Genomic DNA, 24,970 nt, shown 5'->3' on the forward strand with positions numbered 1-24,970 from the left:
AATTATCCAAAACAAATTCAAAATCTGTGTTTGCATTTTAAATATCGGTCTATAATTGGATTTTGTGTGCTGTAATTTATGCTCAAATGCACATCAATAATATGGTCTCATTTTTTCCCAGTTAAAACTCACAACAAAACATTCACATGTTGAACACAATTTTTCTTGCAACTGTTTTATAAGCTACTATATGGTACTAGCAAATTTAAGTAATGATAAATTCCTGTACTACAAACACGAAACAAACTGGTTCATCAGGCAATCTTCGCGCTGTCTATTATTGTGAGCATGTTGAACTTGAACTGTTCTGACTTAACCATACTATTGTATACAACTAACTCGTCTCCCACTCATACACTGAAACAGTGAAATGAGCGCGTTTTATTATTTTGTCTCAGTGGCGTATCGCGATCAGGCTTTCATTGGAATGGATGCCAACACCGTAAAAGAAAATGTCCAACATGAGAGTAGCGGGCTTACTGGGCTATATAGAACAGCAGGGGCGAATTCCAGTAACGGTATACATCACCGAGTCCGACAGTATACTAGCAAAATCGAGTTGGGACATAGTTTGCTACCTTCCGCGGTCACCGTAACTCTATGAACAGCCAGCCTTTACAACCACCCCAAAAAAAACCAGAATAGTATGAAAAGCAAAAATTAACCCAATCGCACACCAGGGCTAAGCGCTAAGTTTGTTGTGGAAATCGCGTCAGGCCATATGCAAGAAACCGTAGTGCCAGATTTACACGATTATGGCGTAAGTCATTAGCACTGAGCTATATAAACATTAGCAGTGTAGGTCATAACATATGCGTCGAGATTTATGATTGATTCAACTAAAATGATATATCTCCCATATTATTGTGAAATAAAAGCATTAAATAACAAGAGGCTATATTTATAATGCAAGAAAATAACTATATCGTCAATGCTACATTAAGAATATGGCAACCGGTTTACTATTTCATAGAGAAAATTGACGTGTCAGGGTAAATAATAAAAGAGATGAAGGAACTTGCGTTGTTTGCAAAAATCTCATTCATTCATTCAATTCATATTTCATCAATTCAAAAGACCATAGAGATACAACTAACGACCACCTACGAATAGAAATGAGACACATTATGTGTCCGGCTTCTCGAGCGGTAGGTCGTGGGTTCGATCCCCGGCCGGGTCATACCAAAGACTCGAAAAATGGTATCCGCAGCTATCCTGCTCGGCGCTCAGCAATCACGGATAGCATGGAGGAGGAAAAAAAACGGGGGCGCAGACTAGATGACCTCATGGCGCCGTATCGCAACTCCGTCGCCAAAGCATCTCGATGGTGCAGGCGAGAAAGAATATCATCTCTCTCTCTCTCTCTCACATTACTGCGCGGTTGGGCAACCTGATATTCTGGCACTTTCCGGTCAGTCAGTCAGTCAGTCAGTCAGTCAGTCAGTCAGTCAGTCAGTCAGTCAGTCAGTCAGTCAGTCAGTCAGTCAGTCAGTCAGTCAGTCAGGTTTATTAATATTTTCATCGTTTCAAAACATCACAAGACTGCGATACAATGAAAAGATAGGAGGGTGTCGAAACAACTTGGAGTAGCCATTAAGATCAGACACCCACCTTAGCCTAGGCGAAGTAAATAAGAGGCATGCACACTGAATGAAAAGTAATGCAGAGAATATAAGACGCAAGCGACAAAATGGGGTGGCATGTGGCGGAGGGCGAGGTCGATGTTAGGTCGTGGTCCGGTAATCCTGAAGACTGGCTAGTATTGATTTAGAAGAAATTGCTTGTATTTCGACTTGAATGCGGACATGCTCGACGACTGTCGGATAGCCGGCGAGATGCTGTTCCACAATTGGGGTCCGGCATACTTGATAGAGCAATGCGTTTTCTTGTATTCAGTCCTGATCATATGGTAGTTGTTCTTCGTTGACGCGCGTGTGCTGTACTTGTGCGCTTTTGTCTCCGAGGTGAAGTAGTCCTTGAAATTTGAGGGACATTGACCGCAATGGAACTGATACATAAACTTGGCAATTTCTAGCTTCCTCATATCTTCTAAGTTTAGAACACAAAATCTTTTGAGAAGCGATTTATCAGTTGCACATCCAGGCCCCCGTGGTGTTGAAGTTTTTGCAGTGGGTCAATTGTATTCTTGCAGGCAGCACCCCAACAAAGAATTCCGTATTGTAACTTTGATAGGAATAGAGAGTTGAAGAGTATCAACAGCACGCTGACTGGCAGAATGTAGCTAAGGCGGCGAAATAGACCACATACAAAGGGACAAAGTGTTGGATATCGAAACAATTTGATATCTCCCAGTAAGGTAGCTTTTCATGAGCTCTAGTTGTGGACCCCGGAACCCGTAGCGCGCCAATTTTGAGAGAAGAATACTGTGATCGACGCTGTCAAATGCTTTTTTTAGATCCGGTAGCTACTATCACTGCAATTTACAGCGTAGCTGCCATGGAGAGTAGGCTTTGAGTATAGATTACTAACCTACTTAGTAACATAGCAATTTACAACGTAGTAATCTATACTTCTGACTTTGACAGCTCGAGATGTTTTGACCGCCAGCGCTACTAGTGGACCGGTAACATACTCGCGTATCAGCAACAGCCTGTTCAGCTCTATTATTACTTTGCCACAAGTGCCGTAGCGTAGCCCTCAAGTCTGCCTGACCACGCACGACCTGACATATGGATCTCGCCTTCCGTCACATATGCCACCTCATTTGTCGCTTGCCTTTTTGTGTCATCTTTGCAGGGGAGATAGTGTAGTGGTTACGATAAGCGCCCAGCACGCAGGCGAACCGTGGCCGATTCCCGCCGGAGGTTTATCTGGGCTCCTCTTCCCCTGACAAAAAAGCCCAGAAAAAGACCCGACGAAAGAAAGCACTCACAATGAATGGAAAAGAGCTAGTAGAAAGGGCCGCGGCTTCAAAGAGATCAACATCGAAAAAGAACTGTGACATCGGGCACTCTAGGCCGAGGTGGATGTTAGAGTAAAGGATCGCTACTGATGCGTGTCGTTCTACATCCTCCTATCTGTTCATGACATCGCATTGTGTCTTATCGCATTGTACATTGTGTGTGACTTGTTCAGATAAAAATATAACCCAACCATGTTATGTTATGTTATGTAATGTCATCTTATTTTACTTTCATTCGGTGTGCAAGTGCATGCATCCTCTTTACATCCCGTAGGCCCGGGTGTGTGTCCTATTTCAAAGTCGTTTCGACACCTTCCTATCTTTTCATTGTATCACAGTCTTGTGGTGTTTTGAATAAATTAAAATTCTTAATAAACTGAACTGAACTAATAAAGGTTAGATGTACGTATATTTCCTCACGAATGCGTGTAGTTTTGCAAGTATAGAGTTTATAGTGTGGATATATTTTTCATATGGTTTTTCTCAGTAATTCAGAATTACGGTAGAGAATGCTGCTTGTGTAGCCAACGACTCCAGATCGCAAGAGAAGCAGAGGTGATATAGATAACGCAGCCTTCCGCATTGCAACAGCTCTAGTACAGGCACGAACATGCTTTACAAGATTCCGACCAAAACAGGAATGGGGTTTAGGATGCCGACAAAGGATTGGACTGAAAGGTTTCACCAGGCATGTATTGTGATGTATTGAGTCATGTAGAAATAATAAGTCTCATGTCAGTATAGGAACTAAGAAGGTGTTTATGCTCTGCTAGGATAATTTGTTAATATGGTATAACAAAAAGAGTTTGTTATATTTCATTTACAGACAATCTTTAAATTCCGGTACCACGTGGGGTTCAAGATGAAAGTGACGGATTGACTTTTATATGCTCCAGACATCTCAAGGAGTATGATATTAAAAAATAGTTCTAAAAGTTGTATTAAATTTGGATCCTTCCCGACAATAAATTCTCCACAAAAATATCACACATCAAAAACTCCCAGTGAAAGGCGATTAATTGCAATGTATTCACCACATATTGTCTATAATCAACTCAAAAGTCACAACCATCCATTTGCTCTGTCGGTGATATTGTGAATTTCTGGGAAATATCAGCAACTGGTGGTCGGTGAATGTTTCAGCTATCATCCACTTCAATTCACTTCTCGCATTATAACGATAATATTCTGCATGCATCACCATCTGCAAGCGTACTTATTAATGACGTAGATGGCATGATACAATTTTACGTTGCATATGGTGGCGTTTATGCACCGAATTTGTCAACATCGCTCAAATTTGAAAACAAAACTTTGCGGCAAATGCTGCGCAAAATCTGAAGTGCAAAAGTTCGTTGTACTGCTATGCAACTATGATACTAGCTTTATGCTTCGTAGGTTACCAGTGAAATTTGACACTCGGTGACTTCGGCATTAGAAATGTAATATGCGTAATCGTTATTGTAAAAGCGATGCATGAATATCGTTTTGATAAATTAGAAAAAATGAATGTTTCACCTAATGCACTGGTTCTAAACCTTATTACTCCGTTTCCCCTTTGGCATATTTTGGAACCCTTGATTCCCCCTCCATATGATGGAAAACGAAAACAACAAGAAACTACTTATATCCCACGACTGCTCCAGGCCAAATTTGCTCTTTGGCGCTGGTTATCGATAAGGAAAGCATGAAGTCGCGAAAACGATATCCGGGAAAAACTTGATCTCTAATATAATCCACGTAAATGACCCGTGCACTACTTACTTAACAGGACCGGATATTCACGCTTGTGTCCAAAAGACATCATTCCAATGAAAAGGACCAGCTTTAGGCCTATGGCAGAGCCAATTACGCATTTGAGAACTTGAATTAATTATAACAACATTGGGGGTATTGGCTATGCAAAAATAACAGAACAGCTTCTTGGAGGTAGGCTACAGAACTTCAATATACAATTGAATATAGTATATTCATATTGAAATGAACCCGAATATTTTCGGCTGTTATTTTGACTTCTCTACTAGTTGCTGACGATTACCCTCGACGAGTGTCAGCCGAAAATATTCGGGTTCATTACAATATGAATATGAATATACTATTCAAAAATAACAGAATGCAGCTAAATGTAACGATTAGTGCTGGAGAAATCGAGAACCTGAATGATTCTATTCTAAGTCGAAAATTCAAATATTCCTCACTATACGACATCGCAACGGCAAGAAAGACTTGAGGTGTCCAAAAGGGCTATATAGCAGGTATTTATATATTTAATTTGCTGGTCATTCGGGATCATACTACTGTACAGAAATGCCCTTGCGTAGTTTAGTTATCTTTCTATAGTCAATCTTGGCCTCATCATCATCATTGGTTTATTAGCAATTTTATCAGTTCCATGCACCATAAAACTGCGATACAATAAGCCCATTTACATGGCCGTTTGGGTCAGCTTCGAAGCTGACTCGTCAATCCGACTCTCTCGTATTTGAAAAAGAGAAAAAGGCAGACGGCTTCAATTCGTCTTGTGCTCAATCCGTTCCGCAGAGTCGCTTGGAGACGATTTGAACCAGAGATGCCACTCCTGGGTTATTCCACCCATTGTGTTGAAGTATTTCTGGATATCTCAACTGCCGTAGCATATTCCCGAGCTGAATCCCAAAGTGCTGTGTATCACTCGAGCTGCGATAAACATGACCATGTAAACTCGATCACTTTGGCAAGCCGTCTCATGACGTCACTCCAAGACGACTTGGCTTCAAGACGACTTGACCATGTAAATGAACTTAATGAAAAGATAGGAAAGTGTCGAAGCGACTTGGAGTAGGCTATGAAATCAGACAAATCTGTATATAAGCTACAAATGCGACTGTATCTTCGTGTATCCTTGATCCATCTCGCCGAACAGAAGAATAAAGAGAACTATATGGGCTATTGTAGAAAAAAGTATTTATTTTGACAAGAAAACGGAATATTGCAAACAATGATAAAAAGTGCTACCGACGATCAGTGAAGCGAAAGTGCTATAGTAATGCTAAAACACGAAAATACTTATGCGCGACTGGGCGATAACCTATTGCCGGCCACATTAAGAAGAAACAACAAAATTACTGAACTGTTTTCAAACAAAATCTCCGCCGAGGTAGACGCGTTCAACATCGGGCTAGATAAGTTAGATCCCTCTCAACTGTTGCATGTTATGCCTTTTCCGCATGTATGCTGCATTGCTGCATCGCGCCGCTCAGAAGCATGTTATGTATTGATAACTAACCTATGGATTGATCCGCAACTCGGCCGGGCAACCAGAGCTGATTAGAAATCGACATTGTTCAAAGCAATGCAATTTTCTGACGTTTAAGGGCAATAACATATACTTTCGGAATCAGTAGCAGTAGTCTTCGTTCCAGACCACTTTTAATAAATTTTGCACCGTTTACAAGCTATGATTTCCAGATCTGCTAACGAAATGCCGGAATTTGCAAGCGTATGGAGAGCAGAGATGAGCGGATTTGAAATTTCTATGTCCTAATCCAATCCAAGTTCAAATCCTAATCCATAACTTTTTCATATTCAAGTCCATGTCCAATCCTAATCCGATTCCAACTGGAAATTCAGAAAAAATACTAATTTATGCAATGGAGGGATTCGAAGATTTTCTTTCACTACCAACGATTCACTTGATTCAAGATAACTTATAGTAACCATAAGTACATTAATAACTGATCTGAATAAAGTTTGTCGCCATTCGCCACACGACATTTCAATCTCCCAGAAAATAGGTAAATCCAATCCAAATCCTAATCCGTTCCAAAAAAAATGTCTAATCCAAATCCAATCCAAATCCGACAAAATTTCACAAATCCTGTTTTTTCAAAACCTAATCCTAATCCATGCTCATCTCTGATGGAGAGTGCCCACTGCCCAGCCATGCAGACACGTGTTTCGCGCCTATCATTGGTTAGTTATCTATGGTTTATCATAGAACTGTTTCTCGAGACAGCCCGTAGCATTTATTCACATGTACCGACGAGTCATCGTGTGAATTGCTCATGATATGCGGGCATGGCTTGACATAACTGGGCGTCTCACGATAGTTCCGTAGAACCGCCATCTCCGTCTTTCCTTGATCATTCTGCAGCGGACCGCTCGAATTAATAATGTTTCTATTGTCATTCAGCTGATGATCTCGAGAGAGGTCGTCAGAAGAAAATTCGGGCGTTATAACAGAGTCTGACATTGAATTGACCCCGCAAACGCATCGTGCGTCGGTATGGGACCAGGAAACGCAAGACAGTAGCCTACGGAACGCAGTTCGAAAATCGCGCATACTGTACGCATAAATAAACGGATTGACCATAGAGTTCGCGTGTGACAAGAGGATTGCCAAATCTTTCAGCCAGTTCGGCTGGTAGCACGTCGGGCATATGAGCGTGCAGACGTTCATGATGTGCAGTGGAAGCCAACATACGGCGAACACAAAAACGACTGTGGCCAGACTTCTGGCTGCACGGAATTCTTTCTGCAGGAGTTGCTTTTTTCGTTTCATCTTACGACGCAAGTCTGCGTTGTCATCTCTGTCGATGGTTACGTAATCGTTAGAGACAATGGAGCGAGATGAGTTCGAGTCGTTGCCGTTCATTGAAGCTTTCCGCCTTGGCGACGTTTTCGTGCTTTGCGATTTCGGTCGAGGTTCAGAAGACTTTTTGCGGTGATTGCTGGACAGCCGGGTTGCCTTTAAAAAATGTGGTTGATGACGAAAAAAATGGCGATTTCAAAACGTTCTAGATGGGTGTTTCTATGCTCTAATTTAAATTATAATCGAATTTCTGGTTTTCCTGAAAACGCTACAGGATAACAGCATGGTGCGAAACGGTCCAAGCTCGGTGTACAGACATTTGCCCGGTCATATGCTCAACGAGAATCAACCCTGATTTGATACGAAGTGAAATAGGTTTTTGTTGTATTTGTTTCGAATTTGGGCTTTCATTTAATTTTCTAATCTAGTCAAATTCTGAAACCGTGTAGCTATCGTTCAAATTCAAATCTTTGCCCAACTCTCACACCGACATGTACAAATGGCACCAACCTTCTTATCTCCTTCACTGATGCAGCGGCGAAGTTTCCAGACGGGATTCCAGTGCCCTGACGTTTCTCCGACTCCGGATTTCTGCTTTTCGTGGCGGTCACGCGATTTTATCCTGAGTTTTCCGTTCGCGTTGACTCTGAAGTTGTGAAAAATTTCGGCCGAACGCGACCGGCTCTTGAGGTTCCTCACGTCGAAGTAGATTTTTCTGAGTTGCATTTTGGCGGACTGCAACAAGACTGATATTCTGACGTCACCACATCTCGCATAGGTATTCTACTGTTCACTGTTCAGTAACGAAGTAAAACTATTTTTTCTCCGCGTATTCAAGTAGGTTTGCATTTTTGCACTAATTACTCGAGTGACTACTCCCACCAGGGTTGTAATGACTCATCTCGAGTCGCGATTTCTTGGTGACTCGACTTGACTCGAGTCATTTTCTCAAAATGCGGAAAATGACAAGACTTGACTTGAGTCAATCTGTACATTGACATGACTCGGACGTAGTCATGCGGGTCGATACTCGGACAGCCAAGACCAACATTTCATTGTAATTCCGAATAATAGAAGTCACCACACTATTGGTATTTCGTCTGTTAGTACCGGTGCTTGAAAATGCGACCAAAAATGTTAAAGTGAGGAAAATTAGTATATTACGGATGTGAAGTATTCAATATCACCGAGCAGAATTGTAAAAAGTGGGTTTAACAAGACTTAACTCGAAACTGAACAGTCCACGCAATGACTTGGACTCGGAATCGAATTATACCACTATGACTCGGATTCGACCTTCTGGTCGCCGACTTGGACTAGGACTTGACTCGATGGCGAATTGAAAATGACTATTAAACTATAAAAGTGAGATTGAATTGTGACTCGCAACCTTGTGAATTGGTTACAATTACAACCCTGAACTTGAACAGTGTTTATGCAAAACTATATACATTTTACGAAGTACTATGGTATTCAAGCAACGCAATTTACCCTGAATATGAAGACATAAACCACACCCATGATGACGAGTGGCAAGAGGACGCATCCCAAGAAATTAAAGTAGACCATGTACTCCATTTTGATGACATCCTCGAAATCGCATTTCTTTCTGTCACTGAACAGCAAAGATAAAAAACTTGGTACTAGCGAGACCACAGATAACTATATTCTAAGGGCGGGGAACACGTGACTGCACGGTCGAGCAACAAGAGTTCTAGAAATTGTTGCGCACATTGTTGTGAATAACAGAAGATCAACGGGGGATAAGGACCTAACAATTTGTTTAATAGACAGCAACAACATTTGGAGCGCCACAATAGGTCGTAGTTATAGTTCGAGATAATTCTTGGATTATCCACCGATCAAGGATAATCCCAGAATTATCGAATAAAAACTGAAATAACTCCGCTTCTACGGCTTGGAATTGAGTCAAATTTGTTTTGCATAGTTTTTGAAGACAGCCCAACAATTTCATGGGGTTGGCAAAAAAATTTGGCAAATTCAAAATTTTCAAACTCTACGAAAACCGCGAATATTGGTTGGAATGAATTCAAATTTGGTGTGCGAAGTTTTTAAGGCAACCTAACAATTTAATCACGTAGCCAACAAGATTCAGGAAAAAAAGGTTATTTTTGAACAGCCCTACAAGCCCAATCGTGAAGTTACGTGTTTCGCGTATATCCACAGGTTAGTAGTATCTGTAATGAACAATTTCTTACCAAGCCACGGAATCACCGTAAACCCACTGGTTCCATCCTAACTGTGGAATCAAGCCTATCAGCACTCCTAACACCCAAACCAAGGCAATGGATATTTTCGTCACCCGTCTAGATCTCATCAGCGATTGGTATCTGGCAAGGTGTGAGTACCGGTTAAGGTTTGCAACAGCTACCGAGACTTATCCGATACTTACTTGAAAGGGTGATTGATCGCGATGAATCTGTCGATGGCGATCACAGTGAGACTGAATATGGAAACTTGAGTAAGGAATATCACGGAGGTAATCATGAGCAGGCACGCCATTTCACCCACGGACGGGCCTTCCGGTACGTAAGGACAGCTATCGTGCTTTACGGATAAGCCTGAAAAGCGTCAGAGATTAAGGCCAGAGACCGGCGCTAGAGACCCGTACATTAATAGTATATACAAATTGCAATTGTATACTGAAGTTCTGTACCTCCAAGAGTGTCTTCAAATACTCATGTATTAGTCATTAGGTTTATATTGTTATCTCCAATTCAGAAGACCACAAGATTGCGATAAAATGACAAGATAGTATGGAGTTGAAACGACTTGGACTAGCCTTCCAACAAACCGTGGCCAAGAGCATGAAAATAAGAGTCATGCACACTGAATACACAGTAACAGAAGATTCAGGGTTGTAATGACTCAAATTGGGATTTTTGGTGACTGGACTTGACTTGAGTCATTTTCTCGAAATATTGAAACTGACTCGACTATAGTCAATCTGTGTATTGACTCAACTTGTACATATTATGAATGCGAACCATTCGATATCACCTTGAAGAGTTGTAAAAAGACTTTAACTCGAAACTGAACAGTCGACACAATGACCTGGACTCGGACTCGAGTAATAACACTACGACTCGGACTCGACCTTCTGCTCCCCGACTTGGTCTCGGATTCGACTCACTGGTGAATCGAAAATGACTCAACTTGACTCGAGTCCCAACTATAAAAGAGAGATTGACCTTCACTCGGAACCTTATGACTTCGTTACAACCGTGAGAAGATCACATAAAAGGACAACAGAACAATGCAGCACGGTTCAAATGACATGACTCGAACTCGGTCACAATTTTTGGAGGACTCGACTCGATTGTTCATCTTAAATACGGAAAATGACTCGACTGAACTTGAGTCACGTGTATTAAGTCGTCTTTAACGCGAGTCATTACGAGTGACTCGACTAAGTCATATGACTCGAAAATTTCTATATGACTGGACGCCATATCAATTTGATAACGTTTATCGTTTGTCTCGTATTTTTTGTTTAAATATACTAAATGGGTTATTTTCAGATCCGAAAAAGAGGACAATTTTTCCAAGTTTCAGACATAAAAACAGAGAATTTATACAGATAATTGTGATTCTAGGTGAGTTGACCTTTTTTAGGCAACCTTCACGGCAATGCCCGAAAAACCCGGTTTTCGCGGATAGTTTGTGACGGGTTGACTTTGTTTCTATTTTTTTAGTGGACCTTCGCGGAAGTTCCCGGAAAACCCGGTTTTTACGTGTAATTTGTGTCGGGCTGGCCTTTTTTAGACTTCGATGTCTAATCGCCTAAAGATCTAAGCAAAAAAGAGGATGGCATGCGAAAAAAGACGACAATTATGCGTCAACGGAGGACATTTTAGTTTTATTGAAATAAGAGGACAAATCCGCCTAAATGAGGACATATGGTATGGTACACCAGTGAGTAAAAAAGAGTATATTATGATTCCGAAGGATACGATATCAGCCAAGCGAAATTGTATAAAGATGGATTAAACATGACTCGAGATTGAACTGTGAACACTGTGATTTGGACTCAGATTTGACACAAGTTTGAACCCTGACTTGGAACCGGACTTGGCTAGGACTTGGAACCTTGTGACTTGGTTGCAACCCTGTAATGAATTGACATGTGTCGATGGGCGAAGTCGATATGTCAGATCGTGTCCGGTGAAGTATTCATTCAGTAGAATCAGTTTTCACATTGCGAATCAACAACTTAAAGAAATGCACACAGTTCACCGATTCGTGACACAAAGTCGACCGGAGCAGGTCGTATGAAGCAAATCACTAAATTCGGAAGTCGTGATAGCCTCTGCTGAAATTAGTTTGTTTGTTCTATTTCGAAAGCATCATACAATTGAGATATTATCATGATGCGGAAAGCTTCGCTATGACTCAGCCTCCATTTGCGCCGACAAATAGAAATAAATGGCATGTTCTGCATCTTAAAGTGACATGCACGCTGCACGGTATACGCTAAAATAATTCGGATTTATTTCAATATGAATATATTCATCGCCTATGATAATCCCAGGTGGGTGTCTGATTTTGAAGACTAGCCTACTCCAAATCATTTCGACACCTTCCTATCTTTTTATTGTATCGCGGTCTTGTGGTGTTTTAAAATAATGAAATTGTTAATGAACTGATGCTACTCATCAGCTGTATATTGAAGTTTTGTACCTCCAAGTGTCTCTGCCTTGAAAATATAAAAATCAAACATAAATGGTCTATAGACATCCCATAAAAATGAAGAAAAACACGATACTCGTTAATGCGGACGTTAATTGAGGTAGAGGGGTTTTAGAATCCTGTCTCGGAGTGTGTGTTAATTTTTAATTTATATTTGCGACGTTTGTCTCGATTATGGTCGAACGATGCCCTGTACAAATCAACATTTCTAACATGAAGAAACTATTCGTGAGCGTATATAGCAATTATAACCATCGGTTATTGCCAGCCAGTCACGCAGCAAGAACTTTCTCGCTATTTTAGAATCCGCGAATTAGAGTTTCTCTGTAGTGAGAGCTTTCAAACAGCGTGGCACGAAGAGGAGATATCCTTCGAATCATCGGATCCAAGTCTATAAAAATTGATCGATTCCTATATCAATAACAGCCTGATATTTGCTGCTCATAATTGAACGAAGTCAGTTTGCGGTGCCAAATTCAAACAAATGTAGTAGCACGCCTTCTGTAAGCCATGCACCGACCGTTCTTCGGTTTCACGATGTTTGGATAAAACGTGCTTGTTATTGAATTATTCACACGGTCCAAGATGTCTACACGAAAAAGCCTTTCAAGTCAAAATTGGGACAGCAAATAAGACTCTCGTGCTGAACATATGTTACACAGCGCGCGTTTAATTGAGAGCGAAAATTCCTCGACGTACCGAAAGAGAATGAGAAATGGGTCGTATAGATATCGCCCATACTGAGAAGTGAGATATTTGCGTGGGAGAAATTACGGTCCTTCCTAGAAACGACACATTTGCGACATCGAACCAAAAGTCACGTTATCATTATTGCGCAGAGGTGTCCTCGGTAAAAACTTATGTAATTTTAGAAGTACTGATGATTTTTTGACAACTTCCAGCTTTTCGGGCAAAATACTTACTCGAGTAGTTATATATCTGTCAATTTGTAAATTTTCGGGCAATACTACTTATTTTGTTAACTACAAAACTACACATTTTGTAAAGTATAAAATTGTTTTGGGATATGGTTGCATGACTTTAGTGGATGAAATTGTCATAAAAACTAGGTAAAGTTGCCCCGTATGACGCAGACTTCGAAAATTTTCAATTTTTTAAAATTATATTAGGATTAGAATTATAGCTATGCAGGTTTTTCCGAATTAGACTAGAATTAGAATTATAACTACGTTAGATTATAATTAGATTTACTGAATTCACGAAAATCTGGAAATTGAATGAAGTTCCGTTCATATCACATCATATAGTTCTCATAAGCACGAGAATGGCAAATGTCTGTACAACAATGTCGGATCGTTTCGCATTATGCAGTTCACTTGTAGCATTTTCAGGAAAACCAGAAATTAGATTAGAATAAAAATTAGAGCGTAGAAACATTTCACAAATTAGATTAGAATTACAATTAGAGCAAAGAAACATTTAACGAAATGAATTAATATTACATTGCTATAGCATTTCGCTCTTACTGTAATTAGTCAACTAGAATTATCTAGTCCAAGTCTGGTATGGCGGTATCGAAATAGATTTTCGAGATTCGCACACAAGTTTGCGACCAAATTTTCTTTCTGAAACTACGTACTTGAGTGCTTTTCGTACCTACGTTTTCAACTTCTACTTGAAGTAGTTTTGACACGTCTTGCAAGCCACTTTTAATTAAGTATGCCGTACGACAGAAAAAGCTAAAATTTTCAATTTTCAAACTCTGCAGTTGACGCCGCACTCACCGAAGCGAAGCAGTATGGCGCTGGGTATCGCGAAAACGGCCACAGCGATATCGGCCACGGCCAGACTGGCCACGAAGCAATTCGTGGGAGATCGGAGCGAACGAAACTTCCATATTGCCGCCAAAACGAGAGAATTCCCCGCTAGAGCGACGACTGCTATGACAACCTCGAATGCGATGTAGGTTTTGAGTTCCGTTGCATTCTAGAAAATAGAGAATGCTTCATTATAGCGTCATTGTGAGTTGAATGTGTTTGAAATTGCCAAGTTTATGTATCAGTTCCATGGCGGTCATTGCCCCGAAAATTTCAATGACTATTCTTTATCTCGGAATCAGAAGCGCTTTAAGTGCTACGCACGCGCGTCGTCGTCGTTCATATGGTTGACATAAAAGATCATCGCTCTATCAGTATCTCGCCGGCAACCCGACGAGCATGTCCAATCGTCCATATTCAAGTCGAAATGCAAGCAATTTCTACTGAATCAATACCAGTCAGCCATCAAGTTTACCGGACCACGACCTCACATATCGCTCTCGCCTTTCGTCACATGCCACCTCACTTTGTCGCTTGTCCTTTGGTATTATCATTTATATTTCATCTAGTGTGCATGCCTCGATCCTTTCAACATCGCCTAGGACCAGTAAGTGTCTGATTTCAAAGACTACTCCAAGTCGTTTCGACACCTTCCTCTCTTTTACTTGTATCGCAGTCTTGTGGTGTTTTTAAATGACGAAATTCTTAATAAAACTGATACTGATGCCACATCAATATCAGCACTCTGTACTTTGGTCGAATTGATATTTTCTGATCCACACAAGATCACACTGTCGACAACTGAAGCCGGTGCTTCATTTTACACACTTGACTTGGATTTTTCTTGATCCTCCGTTCAATCTATAATGCTATGGTTAGGGTGGATCGCACAAATGCAGATCAATCCTTGAACTCAGATTCAACTTCAATTATCGGCTGGCTTCCGTTACACAGATGACGATCATCCACTAATCGGAGAATTTTAATCATCCAAATGTTATCCGCCTAGTGAGGTGTCTCGGAAAGTCAATCGGCTCACCCAACAAATGTGGAAAGAGATCGACAAGTGCAACCAAATATGCTAGGGTGACTCCAGCCTGGAGGACTTGAGTCATATCGAGTCTCCCAGTCAGGGCCGTAACTGCCACACCCCAAACCCCCCAATTAGCGGGGGGGGGCGAGCTCGAAGGGGGCCCAAAATTATTTTGTGAATGTGAACGTGAAAATGTATGCGGCTTTTTCAGTATTTTTTCGCGCCCCGCGCGATTTTAAGTTGCCAAATATCTTGATTATTGGGTACTCTTCCCCCAAGAAAAAAACGCAACATTTATAGAAATGGGCATATCGGCGTTGACCATTACAGCGCTACGACGCACCAACACATATAAAGTTTTAGGCCATGTAACATGCGACTCCAAGAAGTGTGCCAGAACGATCGGCAGCGAGAAAACCTTGGCCGAAAAGGACTGTCCTTATGTTGACCGAAAACTTCGTTAGATATACAAAATACCTAGAGGTTTAATTGTCCATAGGCGCCTAAATGACTGGCGTCGAATATTCCTGTCTGGCAATCTGAACCTCACAAGACAAATCTATACCATCCCGTAGGAAAAATTATAGGCCAGTGAAGAAATACCAATCTGAAATTGTGTGATCTTTTTTTTAGTTTAGTACGTTTGGGCGATTCTATATTTTTTTATATAGCAAACAGGAGGTCACGAAATAACATCATGTAACGAAATCATACCAACGGGTCCGACCGCCCGAAGATGCTCAATTATTATTTACGGGCTCTATAGTTTCAAAGACACCACACTCAGCTCTACCGGTAAATCTGATTACGTGAGCAGAGAGGACAAGAAATTGATAGCAATATATATGCAATTCCCGATCTTATTGACCGATTTTATCATGAATTATCGAAAATTTTCGCGCTTCACGATGGCTCACTAAACAATACGATTATAATTGGGATGGATGGGGCTTGACCAAGTGCTGTTTCGTTCCTGCCAACGGGTATACACTCGGAGATGTCCTACCTTTTCAATCACACCTCACTCAGCTCTCCCGGTAAATCAGATTACGTGAGCAGAGAGCGGATTAAAATTGATAGCAATATATATGCAATACCCGACCAAATTGACCAATTCAGTCACGAACTATAGAATTTTCCCGGGCTTCGCGCGAGAAAAGTGACTCACTAGCGTATAGTCTGAGGAGGGGTCTGGAGGCGGTGCCCCCATAAGTTCGGTATATCACCATATGGGGGGCCCAAGATCAACGTTTTTTTTTTGGGGGGGGGGGGTGGCGGGGCTGACGAAGTGTTGTTACGGCCTAATTCATACGATTTTGGTCACCAAGATTTAAATTACTCATTCGTGCTAGGTGATACTTTTTTCAGCTCAAAACGAAACAATGAAAATATGATAAGGAGTCAAAATGACTTGGAAAGGTTCGCGTACAGTTGCGACAGATCAGAATTATTATAGCTACACAGTTTTTTTCCGAATTTGATTAGAATTAGAACTACTGAATTCGCGAAAACTTGGAAATTGAATCAAGTACCGTTCATACAAAATCTTAGTTCATTGTTGTGAGCACGAGAATGGAAAATGTCTATTTACGAATAGAGCAAGCTTGGCTCGTTTTGCACTACACAGTTCTCCTGTAGCACATACAGGGAAACCAGAAATTAGATTAGAATTAAATTGAGAGCATTTCACAAATTAGATTATAATTATGATTACAGCAATGAAAGATTTCATAAATTCAATCAGAATTAGATCACTGGTATTTCGCTTTAATTATTCTAATTAGTTAACTAGGACTAGTTGTCCAGGTCTGCTTGCGACATAATTGCATTCGACACCTGAGTTTGTATATGGGATAAATTTTGGATTAAGGTTGCGTTAGGATTGAGGTGAGGATATTTAAATGTGAATTTCTGGGTTAGGGTTCCATCGTGCCCCATGCTCAAATGTCGGGCAACCATATGTTGAAACTAGATAATTACTTGCACTCAGAATGAGAAATACAGACATAAAACGAACAAGGAATTATTATAATGAAGACGTGATGCAGAAATCTGAAACGCAGATTCATTTTTCGCTGTTGGACAAGTTCTAATAACGTTTTCTAAACCGCGAAAGAGTAAATTTACTTTCAAAAGCAATACATATAACTTGGGCCCCCACTAAGCTGTACACCTGTTCGCTATCGATAATAACGTATGAGGAGTCGTGGCGCAGAGCGGAAGTGACTGGGGGTTGAGGGAAAAGTCAAGCTGTGAAACGTACGATGATATATTAGGCCGCTAGTGAGATAGGCCGGTCTCAGATAACATCGAGTTATTGATAGAGGCGATCACCCGTTCGACATTTGCGCAACGCAAAACTGATCTGGCGCATGTAGAGATACGTTCAGTCGATATGAGATGAAAACGAAAATGGTGCATTTCGTCGCATCCCACCATATCGTTAGGTGAAAATAAGGTCGATGCCACTTTCAGGCAGTAAATTGCACTTTCATACCCGTCCAATGGGTAAAAATGAGAAGATTTATACCAAGGTTGTTCAAAATAACTTGTTTTTTCAGATTGCTGCGGATATCATTTAAAATTGTTAGGTTGGCTACAAAAAAAAACGCTGCACACCGAATTTGGCTCAATTTCAACGAGTAGAAGTAGAACTATTAGAGTCGAAAAATTTTGAAGTTATTATGAAAAAATCATTTTTTTTCAAATTTTACTGTCTAGCCTAGCCTATGGAATTGTCAAGTGGTTGAATAAAACGATACGCCGTTAATTTGGCTCAATTTCAACAGGTAGAAGCGCAGTTATTGAAGTTGAATAACTTGGATTTGAAGAAATATATTTTCTGTGGGTAACCCAAGAATTATTAATGAGAAACTCTAATGACATCACTGTTACGTGCTGGAATAGAGTCAAATTTGTTTTGCGGAGTTTTTGTAGAGAGCGAAACAATTTTATGGGTTAGCCAGTAGTATTTGAAATGTTTTTAAAATTTTTGTTATGATAAATTCAAAATTTTCCAACTCCATTACTTTCCCTTCTACTCGTTGGAATTGAGCCAAATTTGATGTGCAATGTTTTTTTCAGCCGACCGAACAATTTTAGCCAATAGTCGCAAAAATATATAGGAAAAAGTCGTTTTTAACAACACTAGTTTACAATCTTAGGGAACAGAGTGTGTATTCAATTCAGGGGTGATACACGGGTGTGAACACACAGCTTTTCGCTAAGACTGCGTAGTAGAATGCTTTCGTGTACCACACTAAGGCGCAAAAAGGTAATACCAAGGTGATATATAACTCCAATTGGTGTTGTCGACCCGTTATCACCCATTGGTAGGGTGTGAAACTACAATTTTCACACTAAAAAGTAGAATTTGCCTGATTTGTACTCTTCGCTGGGGTGTAAATCGGCGAAATACACACTTTTCGTTTACAAAATCCACTATACAGCCCTGTGATATACATCCATAAGGGCATTTTGTATAAGGTGTATTTTGCACCTTCAAAATGCTATTTCCCGAATTTGCACCCCGCGTTAAGGCGGGAATCCGCGTAATACACCTATTTCCATCCCATGTGTTTGCAGTATGCCGCAAAGTACAAAATGAGTTATCATACGAAGCTGTCGACGTCAAATAGCCGATGGCCGATGAAGAGAAGCGGCTGGAGATGGAAATTATGATGAATTACATCTTATCGTTTAGTAATCTACACCTGAACCGACCATAGAACAGCGAGGATCGATCGTTTTGCGCGGAGGTTGCCGGGAAACAGCTATCGACATTTATAAAAGCTTACTTAAATTACACGCTCGTCTCCACGAAGAGTGAATTTATCAACGAAAATAATAGCTTTGAGGGGATTTTCCACATCGGTAGACTGGAAACCTTGATTGGACGTATCGCATCATACGAAACATGTGGTACAAATCCACGCACGTTACCGGAAATGACGTATCTGTGAAGTGGTGATCAACCCAAAGCATAGTCACAAAGTGCAATGAAATAGGAATGGTCGAAAAATACCAAATTCTCTTTAATGAGATGTACAACTAGCATGATATCCCTTGTGGTCGCGTAAAAGGTAAATATATGAACTTTCCGCACATTTCGTATTGTCATGACTTGAAAATAAATGGTACTCGGATACTCGACTCGACTTGAAGACTCAGACCATCGTTCCAGACTCACCTCACTTTTTGCCGTGTCATTCTCAATGGTGATGTTCATGTTCAGGTTTAGATTCTTCGTGTGACGTCATCCGGGCGGCTCGAAAGTGGAAAGCTACGCTAAGAGAGCATTGGGCGATGAATCTGAGAAAGAGTGCAGATTGACAAGAGTTCTCAACTTTGTGCCCCCGTCATTGCCAGTTGTTGGAGATCGAATCATAAACTCCTCTTGCTCCAACAGACTTGAAAACGAAATAATTCTAGTAGTATACTTAGATTAATTAGAGCGAAATATAATTTAGGGTTTTCCTGAATATGCTACAGGAAAACTGTATCGTGCGAAACGAGCCAAGTTCGGTGTACAGACGTTTGACACTCTTGTGCTTATGAGAAGCAATTGTGAATTGATATGAAGTAAACTTAATTTTTGCCGTACAGTCAGCGTCGGCTAGTTATATAGAAATGAAATTAACGTCGTAAATTTCTTACTCAATGCTGATTAGTAATGTGGACGAATAAAGAATTTCTCTCTCTCTCTCTCTCTCTCTCTCTCTGTCTGTCAACAGTCAACACTACTTTGAGTGGTTGGTTAAGTGGTTAAGTGGTTATTATGACGATTTAACTCTTAAAAGGGATTCAAACTTACCCCGAAATGACTTTCTACTTTTTCAAAACTCATGGTGTCAAAAGTTAGTAGTTTTGCCTATACAAAACTCTTGAAGTAGACGTGAAAGTAGTCTAAACCATTCCCAATTCAAACGAGTTTGGATTGAGTTGCATGATGATGCCTGCAATGTAGTCTTAATACGATCAAAAGTATAGGGCAGTGGTGGGCAAACTACGGCCCGCGGGCCGCATGCGGCCCGCAACACCGTTCTGTGCGGCCCGCGAGAGTCTTAAGAAACTTGTTAAAAAATATCGATAAAATGCATACTAAACATCGAATTAATGCAGAGACTAATTAAATCTTTTCTTTGTATATTTCACCATGATAATTCTAAGGCAATGGTTCTCAAACTGGGGGGCGTGCCCCCCTTGAGGGCGTGCAAGCATCTGAAGGGGGGCGCGAAGCTGAGCTCGACTGAGAAAAATTTTCGCGCTCCGCGCAATTTACACCCAATTCTAAATTTTTGCTCTGTATTTCGTCTGAATTTCATATCTAAATATCTCTCATTCACAATCGTAACCTTTCACGCCATCAAAGTATCCGTTAGGTTTGCTAGCATCCTGGTTGCGTTTTGCGATATGACGATAAGGGGGCGCGAAATCTTTCACCATCACAAGGGGAGGTGGAGTGTTTTGAAAAGTTTTAAAACCACTGTTCTAAGGTTAATACTTCCTATGTCATTTTTTAACTTTAATTTCTGGCGCGACCATCTCAAGGCCCACGCAGTTTGGAAGGTTTCAAGTTTCAACTGCTAAAAATCACAGAAATCCTAAACGAGATTGACCTAATTCGGATCACGAGTGTGATTTCAGATTGGCTATACTCCCTTTTTACCTATTTTAGTGATGTGCTTATAAAAATCGATTCGCGCGTGTCTTCGGTAGATTCGTTCTATGCGTAGAATTAGGGTATTTATATTTTAACTACAAATGGCAGAAGCCTGTTTGAATCTTACATGGTTATGATGCTGTCAGCATTGTGTGTCCTGGAACTGAACTAAAAGTGGAATTAGTAAATCTATATGAACAGATCGCTGCTCACAGATTTAAATTTCAATCCTATTCTAAGTATCGGGCCAATCTCTATAGTTTTGACAAATTGGTCATGGAGGTCGATCAGCCAATGAAATCTCGCCACTGTTTCTGACGCGTGTACGATATCATCAAAGCAATGTTTGGTTTGTTTTAAATAAGCATACATCTATTATCTCCATGTGGTCACTATACTCAAATACCAATATTGTATTTTGGTTTATAATCCCAATTTTACATTGTGCGGCCCGCGAATGGATTCAGATGTTGAATGCGGCCCGCGAGCTCAAAAGTTTGCCCACCCCTGGTATAGGGTCATCATACGTCCTCCTGTAGGAGAATTTGTTGTCCTTTTTAAAGAAATCGGAAATGACCGCCGAAGACGCCCAAATGTCCTCCGTTTTGGCAATTCGTTCTCCTTTATAGCTTTGACAGCGAGGCCATTATACATTACAGGCAGAACTGAAAAACGCCATAAATGACGCGAATTCTGGATTGAACGTCAGTGACGGAATTTTGGTAAATTACCACTTTTTGTAGGCAACGCAACAGTATTTCCAGTCAACATTTTCAAATTACCTGTTTTCTCGTACGATTTTATAAGTTTTTCAATTTTTTGAAAGTGTCCTCTTTTCCGGATCTCAAAATATGGTAACCCTATCAAAAGCCACCTGTAAATATTATTAATATTATTATTGTATTATTCAATAAAAGTGAACTCCGAAAAAGTAGAAGTACTGTCAACACCTTGGCAATCACAAACAACGCAAAAAAGCAGAATCAATCCAGTTTCGAGCAAAATCGCCATACAGTACAACACCATCGTAAGGCCAGAGGATATAGGAATCGATCAAAAGTTTTGAAGCAACATGATCTACCTTTAGACGCCGGATAAGCTCCAGTGAAGTGAAACGCATCAATTATAAATAAATCGTGGGTTACTGAGCATATGCTATTCAATCTCTCATTGTTACTGATACTGTTTGGTGATTGAAACTCGTGACGTGACCAGCGGGACCTCAGATATACTAAAACTGTCAATAACGATAACGTCCCTATGTCTAGTGCTGAGAAGTGACTACTCAAATCCGAATGGAGTGTTAATTCTAATGGTTCCAGTCGTGTAGTGAGAGATGATGTTTTACAGTACTACTTACCAGTAAGAGTTAATTTATGAACGAGAATTATAGTTTCGATACTATTTTCCGCTGTGGAAGGCTTTAAACCTCGATTGTTCGTATCGCAGCATACGAAACATGTGGTTCAAAGCTAAGCGCGTTGTGGAAATGACGTATCCATAACCATTGATCAATCCGCACCACAGCAACGGTCGACTAGCATTATATTCTATTGTGGTCGCATAAAACGCACTCATTTGAACTTTGAACGTTATGATATCGCTGTGACGTCGTAGGTAGTGACACTGGAACACTATAGCCGCGTAATACTCATTCAGAATCATTCGTGTCATCAATTTCGCCCTTACTCATAACTTGGTGCCGCTTCAGAGCTGTGCTATCGTGAATGCTAAATTCCAACTGCATTTCAATGCAATCCGCATCGAGTGCGATGTTATATTCGGGTTACTCAATGATCATTAGTTTCCTTGTGAAATACCGCGGTTTCACAATTAACCGTCGCCTTAAACCAGACGGCGTGACACGGTGTAATGTGTGCATGTGCAAACAGTGCGGAACGGAATAAGTAGTCTATTAGTAACGCGTTATTGGAGGGGACGGTGGAGAGTAGGTATGTGTCGACATGCGGGTATGACGGAAATTCTTCATTAAAAGCGTTGCTGGGATTCCAAGAAAAACACTTTCATAGACTTCGAGGAAAGTTAAGATGTCGGGAGGCCAAACGACTTCATTTTTCAAAACCCAAACTTCACTTTTCTCCCGAATTCTACAAAACCACTGACATCTCGTTCTACCAAGACATAACTTCGTCAATCAGTCGAAGCTAAGACAACTATATGATTCTAGTTGTATAATTAGAATAATCGGAGCGAAATGCCGGCAATCTAATTTAATATAATTTGTGAAATATTTCCGAATTTTATTCTAATCTAATTTATGGTTCTTCTAAAATTGCCACAGGAGAAATGCATAGTGCGAAACGAGCCAAGCTTGGTGTACACTGTACAGACATTTGCTATTATCATGCTCATAAGAATGAACTATTATTTGATATGAAATGAACTTGATTTTTGTTGTAATTCGTTCTAATCCGGAATTGAATTCAATTTCTGAGTTTCGCGAATTCAGCAATACTAATTACAATATAATTTGGAGAGCTTCTTGGAGGTGCGGAAGTTCAATATACAATTGAATAGTATGTTCATATTGAAATAAACCCGAATATTTTTGGCTGACACTCGTCAGGGGTAATCGTCAGCAACTAGTAGAGAATTGGAAAGAATATCTTCTGGTTCACACAAGCCTATAGTCTCAGGCCTTTAAAAGATACCTCTTTTAAATTTTTCAAAGCATATTCACGTACGACCTCATGTCGAATCAATATGTTTCGATATTGCGTCCCCAACTCTTGGTGTACATTTGTCACGCCACCCTGTCAGTATATAGATATATGTTCATTTATTGAACACGAATTTCCACTCCCACCCGCAGAATGAGGCCTGTTTCTATCGGGCTGAAGTTATTTCGGCCATGTAATATCAGTTCCATAATCAGTCAAAACCTATAATACATATATACATACAATGAGCAAAGTCATGGCGGGTATAATACGGTAACTTATCGAGAAACCCAAATTTCGTGAAACTTTAGACTCCAATCTGCTGCGAATGCCCCCAAGGCGACCAGACTCGCGATTCGTGCGTCATACGTGGCATTAAACAGGTCACATTTGCTGCCAAGGTATCGCGACAGATGTCAATCACAACGTCTTAGAGACGGAAATGACGACATTGTCACTCGCCGCCGTATTTTATGATCAATGTTGCGCGATTAAAACGATTTGTATTCTACCAACAATTAACTGCACGCTGGCGAAAAGCCAAGGCGAGATTGATAACTAGCCTGCATTCTACATTCTGAAGCTTGTATGTTTTGCTTGATCGAAACGGTAGCTGAATTCAAGTCAAGAACTATATCCGCATAAACAAACACCTGATCGTCTATGTTGGTTGATTCAAGAAGTGCCGGCCGACGTTATCGCTCTTGGAAGCCAGAAGTTGCGTGTTTTATCAGTCAACGCTTCGCACTCTTTCGTAATCAAAATTCCAAACATGCTACTCGTTCTAACTCTTTGTAAATAGTCTGGGTTGAGCAAAACCAGTATATCTAATCTATGCGGTACTCAGTCTAATCTGCAAGCGTGCAGTATTCGGTCGTCCGTTCACGCGGGAAAATTGATGGTAGCACCATCTGTCTTATATCGCAGGCGAGAGCAGACTTGAATAATTCTAGTACCGTGATATAGTTAGACTAATTAGAGCAAATGCCGGTGATCGAATTAGTGAAACGTTTCTATGCTCTCACTTATATTATAATGTACGTTCTGACATCCCCTATACATAACTGTATCGTGCAAAACGAGCCAAGCTCGATGTATAGACATTTGCGATTTGCGAAGTTTCTGGGAATTCAGTAATTCCAATTATAATATAATTTGAAGAAAAAAAACTGTGTAGCCATGATTTTAATTCCAATCTACTTTGAGAAAGCTGGACATTTTAAAGTTATTCAACTCCACGCGAGAAGCCAGCGCCGTTTGACCCGTTTCACGGCTGCAGTTCAAAACAACCTTCTCACTCTTGGTTCAATGAAAATAAAGATCAACTCATACTCAAAAAACCCTCGCCGACAATTTACTTTGAGACATTCTGCTGGACGTAAAACACATCGCACTATACAGCATACACGCTCGAAACCTCGACCGCCACGTTCTAAAAATAGCTCACAATAGAGATGACGACAGCTTGAAATTATACGCTGCAGTTATGTCACTGATAGGGGAAGATGCTTCCCTATCTGAGTACACTTTCTCGTGTCCTTCATATTTATATACTGTCTGACTCAGTCCAAGTCGATGATAAAGTTGCGCGTTCAGATCATGATCTTGCGTCG

The 24,970-nt window shown here is 40.5% G+C and overlaps 1 protein-coding gene across 5 annotated transcripts; it reads right to left on the reverse strand.

Annotated features, from left to right (window-relative positions):
- Window positions 1-5,849: 5,849 nt before the first annotated feature.
- On the reverse strand, window positions 5,850-24,970 carry LOC145449937 (adenosine receptor A2b-like). Of its 5 annotated transcripts, none has more exons than XM_080328377.1 (9): window positions 24,011-24,970; window positions 19,204-19,325; window positions 13,949-14,150; window positions 9,907-10,075; window positions 9,713-9,844; window positions 8,985-9,108; window positions 8,004-8,228; window positions 6,620-7,649; window positions 5,850-6,435 (listed from the first exon to the last, which is right to left on the reverse strand). In XM_080328377.1, exons 2-8 carry the CDS (start codon window positions 19,240-19,242, stop codon window positions 6,894-6,896), a joined length of 1,647 nt encoding a protein of 548 aa, XP_080184503.1. In that variant the 5' UTR covers window positions 19,243-19,325; window positions 24,011-24,970; the 3' UTR covers window positions 5,850-6,435; window positions 6,620-6,893. The 5 variants fall into 5 exon arrangements, with proteins under 5 accessions (XP_080184503.1, XP_080184504.1, XP_080184502.1 ...); XM_080328378.1 differs by lacking the exon at window positions 24,011-24,970 and adding an exon at window positions 22,037-24,004; XM_080328376.1 differs by lacking the exon at window positions 24,011-24,970 and adding an exon at window positions 21,459-22,025.

This window comes from Botryllus schlosseri, chromosome 11 (assembly GCF_051294905.1).
Source record: "Botryllus schlosseri isolate E-star chromosome 11, Bs_hap1, whole genome shotgun sequence".
NCBI lineage: Eukaryota > Metazoa > Chordata > Ascidiacea > Stolidobranchia > Styelidae > Botryllus > Botryllus schlosseri.

Bases quoted from the DNA above. Each gene is read 5' to 3' on its own strand.
- LOC145449937 (XM_080328377.1), bottom strand. From the start codon at position 19,242: ATGAACATCACCATTGAGAATGACACGGCAAAAAGTGAG. The intron at 9,845-9,906 runs GTAAGTATCGGA...ACACCTTGCCAG, and splicing joins GCGATCAATCACCCTTTCAA to ATACCAATCGCTGATGAGAT. The intron at 9,109-9,712 runs GTAAGAAATTGT...TTTGCTGTTCAG, and splicing joins TACGGTGATTCCGTGGCTTG to TGACAGAAAGAAATGCGATT.